General features: G+C 41.5%; 1 protein-coding gene and 1 long non-coding RNA gene across 2 annotated transcripts; one reads left to right on the plus strand and one right to left on the minus strand.

The window, feature by feature from the left end:
• The first annotated feature begins 10,134 nt into the window (after positions 1-10,134).
• On the plus strand, positions 10,135-12,323 carry LOC134868667 (uncharacterized). Its single transcript, XM_063889948.1, has 3 exons — positions 10,135-10,654; positions 11,144-11,359; positions 11,535-12,323. The coding sequence occupies exons 1-3, from the start codon at positions 10,407-10,409 to the stop codon at positions 11,692-11,694; spliced, it is 624 nt and encodes a 207-aa protein (XP_063746018.1). The 5' UTR covers positions 10,135-10,406; the 3' UTR covers positions 11,695-12,323.
• LOC134868669 (uncharacterized) lies at positions 12,085-12,739 on the minus strand. Its single transcript, XR_010166305.1, has 2 exons — positions 12,439-12,739; positions 12,085-12,322 (listed from the first exon to the last, which is right to left on the minus strand). It is a non-coding gene; the product is annotated as an uncharacterized LOC134868669 (long non-coding RNA).
• Position 12,740: the final 1 nt, after the last annotated feature.

Raw genomic sequence — 12,740 nt, forward strand, 5'->3', positions numbered from 1 at the left:
GCAGTGCTCACACCTGTTGAGGAAGATTTAGGTAATTAGATGACAACAACCACTACCTGCATTTTTCTGTGTAAATGTGTGGTAATTTCATAGCTCACTATCACATTGTTTAGGATAATTTAAGTGCACATAGTGTCAATCAGCTGTTGAGGTGTGAGGTTAGGATAATCCAGGGTCTTCAGGAATCTAACAACAGTCTTGTGCTAGAAGTAAATTACCCAATTAAAACTCTTTTATTATCCACGTGTGGCATTTTAAATAATTAATGTTTATTATGTTAATCAGGTAGCTTTCATTTACCTCTAAATATTGTGTTTACATTTTCGATTATTATTTAGTTTTACTTTTTTCTTTATATTTGACATACATTTTATTTTATTTTCACTTATTTGTTCATTCATTTTTTATATATATATATAATTTTGTCTTTCTTTCAGATATAACTACTTTGGGATTTAAGGCATACAATAAAACGTATTGCTTTGTCTTGTTTTATTAAATCTAAATATAAAAACATGCACTTCTATTTTGAAGGAAGTACATACGGACAAACTAAGTCAATAAATAAAAAGTTGAATAATAGTAGAAACATAATAATAATACATCTGATTGCTTTTGAACTAAGTGTGTGTGTGTTTTCCTCTTTTAGAGGTTTTGTAAGTTGTCATTTGGAAATGTTTTGGCTTTCGATGGTCAGCACCATCATCCGCAGACTGTCCCAGTGTTGACTTGTGTGACATGAAATTAAGGCTCTTTCTCTGAAACAAGCACATACAGTTTTCAACATATTCATAAAAACTACAACTTTGTACTTAGTCGGGTGGAGTCCTTCCTGCCATTAAAGGACTACATTCAGTCTGCAGCGGGGGTGAGCAGGAATGCATGCGGCTGCGTCTGCTGCGTCCGCACTGTATGCACAACATAAACTGTAAACATACATCAAAGGAAGTGGCACCCCCCGAGCAAAATATTGCACCCCCAACCATGGAAGACACAACACTGCTCACACACGCACAGCCACAGTGAACTATAACTCTACTTTTATTCTCAATAAACAGAGCAAAGTCAGTCAGATATAAAGCTGCAGTCATTCCTACTTTAATCACAGAGAAATGTAGATGAGATGATAAGGAAATGCATCTAAAGGAACACGGTTAAAAAGTCCACGACATGGGCTGAAGACATCTTCAGCATTATTTCTCAGACTTTGGAAAGCCTCCTTACAATGCATTTTGTTTCACAGGCTGGTCAACACAGAGGTGCAGGGATGCAGTATTCTTGGAAGCCAATCCAGAATTTCCATCGCGAGGGCTTCCATGGCAAAAACAAGTGGGATTTTTACATTGGATGTGTAAGATTTCAAAGAATAATCTCTGTGGCAAACACAGGTTTATGATGCTTTGTTCAGCAGGATACATATTGACATACCTTTCTCTTCAGTTTGTGTTAACTACAGACCTCATTATCAGGCTTCTAACCAAAAACACGTAAACAGAGACTCAGTCCTGCACCACTCTATACTCATCTGGACAAGCAAAACTGATCCTCGTGTGTAAATTTGGTGGAGTGCTCCTATATGAAATCAGCTGCTTTCCCAGCAGTGGATGGTTGTTATGGATGGAAGTCATATGAGATGAGTGAAGACCATTTGATCAGACAATAGAGATGCAACACCAGGAATTGGAGTGGATAGCGCAACTTCTCATCAAATGGGGCCTTTAAATCCTTGCCAGAGCCAAAGGAAACAGACTCATTAATCTGCCTGTCTCTCTGTTACTAGCCTCATTGCATGTATGTGCGGGGAGACTGTGAGAAACAATCGCAGGGAAATTGAGAAAGCATCTTCCGGCATGAAAAACCGGACAAAAGAGAAACACATGCCAGATACAATAATCCCAAAACCAGTTCTCTGGCCCCTGATCCAACACACAGAGTCATTTGCTACAGGAATAGCTGAGCACACCCAGTCAGAGCTGTCATTACAGAATAGCTGCGTCTCGGTCCCTTAACGAGACAATGGGCTGCGTAGACATAGCACAGACATGCTTTCTTTAATATAAAAAAAATGAAAAGGAATTTCAGTAAAATAAAATTACAAACACATTATACAGTTATAAAAAGTATTATAAGATAATGCCCAGATAAAAAGGAACCAGTAGAAGTATGCCTTGCTTTGCTCAGTGTAAAGCAGCTTACTGCGTCCCACATCTGAAAGTCCTCCACGAAACACATCTCTATTCAGGTCAGATTAAGATCACATTCTGAAGGGGGACAATGGGCCCACTGATCTGGGGCCAGCAGAAACAGAGAACATTGCTTCACTGACTTCGGCTTCAGATACACTTGCTTCCAGGAGCCCAAAGGCTGTGTTACAGACACTTGAAGTAAATCCTCAATCCAAAGATACAGTATTTTGGGAATAAAGGGGGTCTTATAAAACACTGATTACACTGTTGCACTGATTTGATCACTTAAACAGACTATTTTTGAGAACATTTAAAGAGGCCCTATTATGTTATTTGTGGGTTGTCCTTTTCTGCAGTGTGTATAGGTTTTTTTTGCATGTAAATGGTTCCAATACATTTTACGTGATAGGCTAAGGGGCGGGACATCTCTAAGCCAGCCAGCTAACCAATCAGAACAGACTAGGCTCTGGTTTCAGTCAGAGGGTGAAAAAAAGTGCAATCTTTTTGAACATTGAAGCATGGAGACATGTCACAGTAGAAGCACAAAATATTAATATGAACCTGAAGATTAGCAAAATATGGGTCAATTGGAAGTTAGAGAAAGTAAATGTATTTATTAGAACATGAAATCAATACACCCCCAGCGTTTTAGGGTTCTGCAGGGAAACCAAAAGGTAAAGACAAACATTTCATGTGACCACAGCTAGGTTGCTCTGCTCCAAGGACTCTATTTCAAGCATTTAAAGAAATAAATTGACATTTATGAGAATAGAGTACGATGAGAAATGTATCTGTTATTAACAATAATGTTTCACTCTCTTCACCAGGAGCTGGTGGTATACTTCCTACGGCACCAACATACTCCCCCAACACCAGTGACCTGCCAGGGTGCGGATATTGAGATTGTAAAATCTTTACCTTAGTGTTCATCTGAACAATAAACTGGACTGGACTGATCATTCTTCTGCTCTCTACAAGAAGGGACAGAGCAGACTGTACCTGCTGAGGAGACTGAGGTCTTTTGGGGTGCAGGGGGCCCTCCTGCAGACCTTCTATGAATCTGTGGTGGACTGCTAGGGCTGCAGCACCTCGGCTGCTGACAGGAAGCGACTGCACAGACTGGTTAAGAAGGCCAGCTCTGTCCTGGAGAGTCCTCTGGACACTGTGGAGGTGGTGGGAGACAGGAGAAGACAGCCAAGCTGTCCTCCCTGCAGGACAATGTGTCCCACCCCCTCCAGGATACCCTGTCCGCACTGTGCAGCTCCTTCAGTGACAGCTTCAGCCTTGCTGTCTCACGGTGAGATACCTCAGGTCCAAGTGCAGGACACAAAATAAATGTAAAGAAAATACCTCGAATAGTTTGTTTTCCAGATTAAACAGAGCGGAGTGGAGCACAGCAAACAAAACAATCCAATGAACGATAAACATGGATCTGACAAACACAACAACAGAAAACCAGACACATGCAGAATGAATCAAAAAGGACAAGACACCGCTGGGAAAGAGGGTAAGAAAAAACACAGGCTGCAGGTGAAAAGGCTCTAATAATCACACAGGTGGGCAAACACAGAGACAGGAAGTACAAACAGACATAAAACAGAGGACCCCATTTCAAAATAAAACAGGAAACACAAACAGATTGAAAACCACTGTGTCAAAACTAAACTAAAATGACAGTACAAAAGTATAAAATTTATACTATAAAATAAACTAATTTATAGTAACTTATTTAAAGAAAGTAATTATTTCAGAATCACCTATATTAAAGTATTGAACTATGAAATTCATACTTCAATGTTACATTTAGTAAAGATAGGGTTTCTTTTAATTACTTTATATACTGCTGAGTTAAAACATCATACTGCAAAGTATGTAGTAACTAATGCTGTAAAATTAATATAGTGGACCTTAAAAAGTACCTCAAACTTTGGGATTTAAAAGTAGAAAAGTGCAAGTGACTGACTAAAAGATATGTTTATTTAGCTAGCCATGACATAGTTTGATGTTTTGGAGAATAAAACAGTTCAGAGGATTCATTTGAATGTTTCCATTATTTGTCTAATTTGCAGGTATTTGAATACAGATGAGTTGTCAGTGTCTTAAATCCCCAACAGTGTTGAGGATAGCACATATCTGTGGATTAAACACAACATATGTAGTTATGGTCGAGGTTTACAGATCCAATAAAGTACACCGACCACAGATGTGTACTATATTTATGTGGCTAAATGCATCATTTAACCACATCCTGCTGCAATATTGTTTTGTGGTTGAATCCTCACATAGAAATAGTGTTAGCATCTCACCCCTTTCTTTTTTTCTTTGCCAATCAAAACCATGCTGCTCCCTCAGTGTTGCGTCTACATTTAGTCATAGATCTTGATGGAAGGACAGGGTGAATAAACAATTGATATATATGTAAATGATGGGCATTTTGTGAGATATGCTTTTTAGTTTTCTACCAGGGAATTAGATGAGCATATTGATGTGGAAGAGATGACAGTTTTTTGAAACTATTTCACGGTTGATTTATGTGGCAGGCAGTGCCATTTTCTTTGTCTATCATTGATAATCATCTGTCTTTATGTTTAAATCCAGGACATTTTCTACACATATACTAAAAAGTTTTTTTTTTAAGTCTTTAAGCTGAGGGAAACAGTCGAGCATCAGTGTGTTGGCAGATATCTTCATTATATTGCGAGTGAGTCAATGCGACAAAGTAGAGGGGAAGATAACCACATCAGAGCCCAGAAACAAATACAGTACATGTCTCTAATAACATGCGGTCTGATATTCTCTATTACAGAGCAAGTCTCCACCTTGCACTGATCCTGACAGCAGTGACGGAGGATCCCTGTGATAAATCCCTCATCACACTGATCGGAGTATAACCAATCACCAACATCTGTATAATCTTGAAGTAACTGCCTACAAATGTCAAAACTATTACCATTAGCTAGTACCTTGGTATTTTTCTCCTTGCTGCTTCTACTGTATCACTGCTTTTAATTTCTGTTTAACAATCTTAAACATTATGGTAATGTCAGGTGTTGTGCTAATTATCATGTTCACATAATTATTTTGTTGTGGTCTGTTGTGATTGGTCCACCGATTAGGGATGTCCTGCCCCCTTAGTCTATCAAGTACAATGTGTAAGAGCGCTAGCCAATAGAAATGCAAGTTTTACATTGTGATGTCAATATGTTACGGAAGTAAACCATGGGTCCAATGGAGGCGTTTCAGCCAGTGGGGGGAGTGTGTGGGGGAGAAATTCCCACCTGAAGTGAACACAGATTTTAGCCTTTGCAGATAATTTACATGCACAACAACCTATGTAACACACTACAGGAAAGGGAAACCCCAAAAAACCAGAATAGGCCCCCTTTAATATCTCCTGTAGAGCCAAACAATCTCACAGTGAAATGGCAGCCAAAAGAAGTTATTAGAAATATAATAAAGAGTAAAAGCTCTTCTGCTGTATAAGAGTATTAGAGAATTGGGCTGAATTCTCTGTTGTTTATTGTGCTTGATTTCATTCAGATGGAGTATTTTTTGTAAGAACGACAAAAGCCATAAAAAAAAGTATAATTAAAACACAAGAAGTCAAACGCGACTGCACTGTGTGAGAGGCACAAACCGACTTGGCCGAGTCTCCTAAACCTCATAGGAAAGATTATGGCGTTTACAAAAAGGGAAAGGAGAAGAAACCACAGATGTCGTCAAAAAAAAGAGGGTTTATCCTTGAGGTTACCGCTTCTACGTAAATGATGGTGGGCAGCAGGGCAGAAGGAACACTGAGCCTCTGATGTGAACACGAGAATCCTTGAGGATTGCACACTCATGTATGAGGACGCACACTGTGTGTTCTCACGAATGTGCACAAACATGCAACATTGAGATGACAGACACTGATTTCTTTCATCAGCAGGGACGTTAGCTCTCCCTTTAAATCAGTGGTGGCGGCTGTGGAGCCTTGTTTTGTCAGAGTAAACAGTCTAAATAAAACACTTTTTCTCTGGTTTGATGAGTCCTTCTCTGCGTGTCTCTGAGGGGAGGCTTTCATTAGAGCTGCACCACCCGCATGTAGTTTACCGACCCCTCGACCTCACATTAAGAATCTCTGAAGGCTGTGTTAGGAGTTTGTGTGTGTGTGTGTGTGTGTGTGTGTGTGTGTGTGTGTGTGTGTGTGTGTGTGTGTGTGTGTGTGTGTGTGTGTATATGCATGTGTGTGTTGATGTGTGCATGTGGTTGGGGTGGGGGGGTGCTCTGATGGATTTCCTGCTCTGCAGACCCGGTTTACACTTTCTCTCGGAAACTCCTTCCAGACTTTGACTAGGTTTTTGAGCCAGTTTGTTTATGTCGATGACTTTGTGTGAAGAAGGACTGCACTTGCAAATGTTTTGGCTACTTTTTTCAATTCTACAGTAGCAGTTTTGGTCTTGTATGTTTTTTTTTTCGAAACGGTTGTGGACAGGTCCACAGCTGAAATGCACTTCTGACTCATTGACTCAATCTATTTTAAGGAATTGTTGAGGATTCTAAGAAATGTTTCTTTACACTTTCTTGCTGTAAGATAGACGGGAAGAAACTTCACTGTTAAATATGAACCTGGAGTCAGTCCACGGTTAGATTAGCTTAGCATTTAAACAAGTAGCAGGGGGAAATAGCTAGCCAGACTCTTAATCCGTACTAAAACTGAAAATGTACAAATGAGTTATTTATAATGGGTGAAATTACTTCATGGAGTATGAAAAGGTCACCTTGGACAGATCTAGCTGTTTTTCCATTGTTCTTAGCTAACTGTCTTCTGTATTTTGCTTTGTATTAAATATGATATGAGAGTAATATAAATCCTGTTGTTTAATCCGGAAAGAAACCAAATAAGTGTATTAACTTGTCCTTTAAGTTACAATATCAAATATATTTGTTTCTTTCTTACAAGTCATAATGAAGATATGTTTGATTCTTCACTTACCAATGTTCATAGCACATACATCTATTTTCCTATGTATCTAGTTTACTTATTCCTTTTTCATCTGTTCATCATGTCATTTGTACATTTAATCTCTCTTTTTTAAGGTCTTAGTATGTTGTATTTGGCACTGTTGTGTGAGAAGCCTAGGATTTCAGATTTTTATTGAAAAAAACTACGCAGTAGATTCAAGGTTCAAGGGTTTTATTATCAAATGCACAGTCGCTACAGTGTAGTTATAGCAATGAAAATCGTAGGTCCCTAGCTCCTCCAACAATGCAACATATTATATATAATACATACAGCAAAATACTAAAATGAATGAATGAGCAAAATGAAATTAAATAGATACATGTTGCTAGACCAGTACTAGTACAAGATGTGCCGATGAAGTTAACTATATACATTTCAGAAAATAAATAAATAAAATAAGCTAAATTATGCAGGGAATGTTTAAAGTGGCAAAGTAATTCAAGATTCTATGTTCACGTAAATATAATAAAATATACAAGAACAGAATGTAAGGTTAAATATTGTATATATTGATTGCAGCAGACAGAACAGTTTGTGCTGGGGTGATGGGGGTCTTTGATTATCCTGTGGGCTTTCTTCGCTTGGAGTAGAGGTCCTCCATGGATGGCAGCTCCGTCCTGGTGATGTGCTGTGCATTTTTAACCCCCCCCCCCCCCCGGAGAGCCGTACGACTGAGGGCGGTGCAACTACCGTACCAGGCGGTGATGCAGCCGGTCAGGATCCTCTCTATGGTGCACCTGTAGAAGGTCAGGATGCTCTCTATGGTGCAGCTGTAGAAGGTCAGGATGCTCTCTATGGTGCACCTGTAGAAGGTCAGGATCCTCTCTATGGTGCACCTGTAGAAGGTCAGGATGCTCTCTATGGTGCACCTGTAGAAGGTCAGGATCCTCTCTATGGTGCACCTGTAGAAGGTCAGGATGCTCTCTATGGTGCACCTGTAGAAGGTCAGGATGCTCTCTATGGTGCAGCTGTAGAAGGTCAGGATGCTCTCTATGGTGCACCTGTAGAAGGTCAGGATCCTCTCTATGGTGCACCTGTAGAAGGTCAGGATGCTCTCTATGGTGCACCTGTAGAAGGTCAGGATCCTCTCTATGGTGCACCTGTAGAAGGTCAGGATGCTCTCTATGGTGCACCTGTAGAAGGTCAGGATCCTCTCTATGGTGCACCTGTAGAAGGTCAGGATGCTCTCTATGGTGCACCTGTAGAAGGTCAGGATCCTCTCTATGGTGCACCTGTAGAAGGTCAGGATGCTCTCTATAGTGCACCTGTAGAAGGTCAGGATGCTCTCTATGGTGCACCTTTAGAGGGTCTGGATGCTCTCTATGGTGCACCTGTAGAGGGTCCGGATGCTCTCTATGGTGCACCTGTAGAGGGTCAGGATGCTCTCTATGGTGCACCTGTAGAGGGTCCGGATGCTCTCTATGGTGCACCTGTAGAGGGTCCGGATGCTCTCTATGGTGCACCTGTAGAAGGTCCGGATGCTCTCTATGGTGCACCTGTAGAAGGTCAGAATCCTCTCTATTGTGCACCTGCAGAAGGTCAGGATGGTCCCTATGGTGCACCTGTAGAAGTTGCAGAGTATCCTGGAGTCCATGTTGAACCTCTGCAGCCTGCGGAGGAAGAAGAGCTGCTGTGGAGCTGTTCTGGTGATGGTGTTTGTGTGATCCATGTCAGGTCCTTAGTGATGTGGACACCGAGGAACCTGAAGCTGCTGACACTCTCCAAAGTAGTTCCGTTGATGGTGATGGGGGCGTGTGCCTCTCTCTGCTGCTTCCTGTAATCCACAATCAGCTCCTTGGTTTTGCTGACTTTGAGATAAAAGTTGTTATCCCAGCACCAAGATCTCAGGGTTCTGATCTCCTCTTTGTACGCCGTTTTGTCGCCGTCGGTGATCAGGCCGATGACGGACGTGTCATCAGCAAACTTCACAATGGTTGTCTATCTAGTCTTACTTCCCAGAGATCCAAACTCTATTCATTCCCCAAGAGTGTATTATGCTGAAAATGCAAGCGCTTTCATCAGTGGGTCCTAGGCGATAGACAAAGCCTCATCATATTAATTTAAAATAAATGATCTGTGTTGGGATGCTTGACAGTTTCTAGCACTTTCTCTGCAACTGAATATCCTGTTAAGCCCTGTTGGTTTCAAACGAAATCACAGCACATTTCGGATGATAGCTGAAAAACTCAACATTGTCAAATTTAAGAATCATGGGGCTACTGTTTATGAACAGACAGGTGGAGAGATGAGAAGTGGTCGATCATGTGGTGCTGAGGCCATGAATGGAAGGTGTTGATGCTAATACATCCAGATTAACCCTGTAGAGCGAACTTGCTTTTACACTGATGGTATGCCGAACAAATTGTTGCTATGACTGGTCAGCAGCCAGAGAGATTGTAGACATGCTGAGATGTTCTCCTGTGAATACCTTCGCCTGATGAGGTGAGACAGGCAGCCAGGGAAAGCTCTCCAGACACAATGGAGCCATACCAAAGTGTGAACCGCTGACAGTAAAACACAAGAGAAAAGGTTTGTAGGACACCCAGACTGCTCTGTTTGGTTAGCTTGCGGTTGTGGGATTGAGGCCTTTTGTGGAATGCAAGGGAGATAAGCAGTAGTTTGAGCAGCATTTAAACGACATCATTTGCGGCGAAATAAAAGGAAAGTGGGACAGAGTTTTACTGCGGGTGAATCGCACCTTCCAGTCAGAAACGTTAATGTTATTGTCTACTCTTGAAAGGGTTGATTACAGAAGCCTTGAGAAGCAAGGGAGAAAAAAACTCTGGTGATTCATTTTCTGTCTGATCAAAATAGTTTTATCTCCTGTGTTTAGTTGACTCAACAGAAGGTCTAAAACAAAGAGATTTTCCAGGGTGCTATTTCTAGTTCCTTAATTATTTGTATCCGCAACAATGCTTACAGTTTATTTACCTTGTGTTTAGATTTCATTAAAGACCTCATGACACGTGGAAAATAAAGTAATATACATACACACATTGAAAGTACACATACAAAATAGTCACTTGAAGTTGGTTTTAATCATTATGATAGAGAAATTGAGTTTGTACGGCCTTTTAAAAGTGCGATTTTTGCGATCTGCTACCGACCTTCCTATTAGTCAGTCACATGACCTATGACGTACACTCCGGAACGGCTCCTTGGTCAAGACACTATCCCACCTGTCACTCACGACTATCCTGACACCTGTCAACAACATGGATTCTGACAACTCCGATTCATCCTCGGATCCTGACACATTTTTCGAAGTGGCAGAGTCCGACCCAATGCTGGAGGACAATGTGAGGGGCGTTATGCCCTATAGATACGAGCCATACTTGGATGAGTTGGAGCCACAGGGTTCTACGGAAAGTTCGGATGGCGAGGCAGAAGGCGCTGTTGGTGGTGCTGCTGTGGCAGACGGTCGGATGCCTATGGATTTTGGCAGACTACAGCACGTGGAATGGTAACTTCCTTCTTGTTCACTTTTCTGACAATGAACACTCCGTAAGATATTGTACTTTGTAATATCCACCACAACCAGCGTTTGCACCAGCGAGCATGTGTGTGTGCAGTCTGCCTCCTCACCTCCCAGAATTAGCCAAATAGTCACCATTACTAGCCTACAGATCGCAAAGGGCCATTGTTGTTTCCCGGTGCTTGTCATAGTCTTAATCTTTATTTAGTTATGTTATTTTTTTTGAGAGCGATGAAAATACCAATTAGGTCTACTATATTAGTTTGCCCTGCGTCATACTCATACAGTAGCCTATGCTATAACCCAGTAGTAGCCTATGCTATAACCTAGCTCCTGACCAGTGGCCATCCTTCCGCGATTAGGCTAGTTCTACGTCGGCTTTTCACGCGAATCAACCCATGACATTGACACTTTGTAAAGTTCTGTGACAATTGTAAGATTGTTTCAAGCCCCTTGCCTTTATCTGTTATATTTTAGGTGTTCTTGTGGGAGATGTGAGCCAATGCCACTGGTAGTGGAGTCGGTGTGCTGCCGCGAACAGTCAAGAGTGTGCGAGAGGAGAGAGGAGGAGGGAGCAGACACCCGCTGCATCACAGAACATTCTGGCTTTGAGCCAGTTTGTCTGAATCTGCATGTTCTGCGCACCGCACATTTCCACTATCGGCAAGAATACGGGGATGTAGAGGGAAACGAGTGAGTATACAATCCTATTGTAAAATCATTTGTATGGACTAGTAGGAATTGTATGATTTGATATCACCAATGACGTAAATGTATGCGTAAAACGAACTGTCATGTAGGTTACAGTAGGCCTAGGCCTACATCTAAAACACCTGTGTTTTTCTTCTGATTTTCTTTCAACTTTTAGGTGGAAGAGGTACACTGGATACAGACAGTTTGTGCGATGGTGCTACGAGTACCTGGGAAGACATGTCAGGGTCCCCATACCTTCCTGTGTGGTGTGGTGTATCCGGAGAACTTTTCCCTCCATTGATTACAGGGGGTTCCAGGACACCAACAGCCCGTGATGATACATGTATGCTGTTAACTTGTTAATTTTGTTTTTTTAGTTTAAATACATGAGTTTGTAAATACATGAAAATGAATGTCAATACATGATACCTCTGGCTTCACATGAATGTGTCTTCATTTTTACAACTTACAACAGCTTACAACAAATAGGCCTAGCAAATCAATTTACACCTTCACCATGGAAGGGTAGCTGATATTTTTGATCATACGGTGTCTAAGATGTGCTGTACTTCAGGGACAATGCAATACAAGCCCACATGGATAAGGGGGAAAACTGTAGCAACACAGACATACTACACACCCTGTAATGACACTTTTCAGAACACCAAGGTGAGGATGGAGCAGGAGGTTCCCAACACAGTAAATCAAAGCACTCACGGCAAAGATGAAATTAAGTTTGTGTTTATTCCATTCAGTCCGGTTCTCATGTGTACATTTAGGTGTTATTTGTAATGCTAAAGCGGGTCATATGTGCATTGACTGCTGCCCTCTTATCCGGCTTTTCGAATGATGCATTGAGTGGCTCTGTAACAGGGGACGGGTCTGGGATGTCAAAGTCATCACCGTTGTAGTCCTCACCTCGACACATGGCCTCCACCATCCGCATCAGCTCTTCAGCATAGCCTGTTGCAGAGGAATATGGGACAAGGTTCAAATTAATCCAACCATAGATATGACACACGACTATGTACATCTCAAAATACAAATCATATCTGCAATCAACTTTCTATTATGCTTACCAAAAGATGGCTCCTGTAAGACTTTCCTCACAATGTAGCCGCCCTTCTTATACTTTGGATACCGCAGGTTGAACATCATCTCGCCATCGTGTCTGCTCCGCTGCTCCCTGTTGGCATTCTCGTTGAAATGCAAAGCAGCCAGGATCCCTCTAAGAACAGAACACAAACAGAATAATCAGGAACAAGATGACCATTCTTAACAGCGAAACATAAACAAGTCAACCCAAAAGAGCCCATGTTACCCCTCTATTTATCAGGTTGCACTGCCTAACAGTGGCTGCCCAAACCAGGCACAAGGCCCT

Source organism: Eleginops maclovinus, chromosome 8, assembly GCF_036324505.1.
Source record: "Eleginops maclovinus isolate JMC-PN-2008 ecotype Puerto Natales chromosome 8, JC_Emac_rtc_rv5, whole genome shotgun sequence".
Lineage (NCBI taxonomy): Eukaryota > Metazoa > Chordata > Actinopteri > Perciformes > Eleginopidae > Eleginops > Eleginops maclovinus.

Bases quoted from the DNA above. Each gene is read 5' to 3' on its own strand.
- LOC134868667 (XM_063889948.1), top strand. From the start codon at position 10,407: ATGGATTCTGACAACTCCGATTCATCCTCGGATCCTGACACATTTTTC. The intron at 10,655-11,143 runs GTAACTTCCTTC...GTTATATTTTAG, and splicing joins AGACTACAGCACGTGGAATG to GTGTTCTTGTGGGAGATGTG. The intron at 11,360-11,534 runs GTGAGTATACAA...TTCAACTTTTAG, and splicing joins GGGGATGTAGAGGGAAACGA to GTGGAAGAGGTACACTGGAT.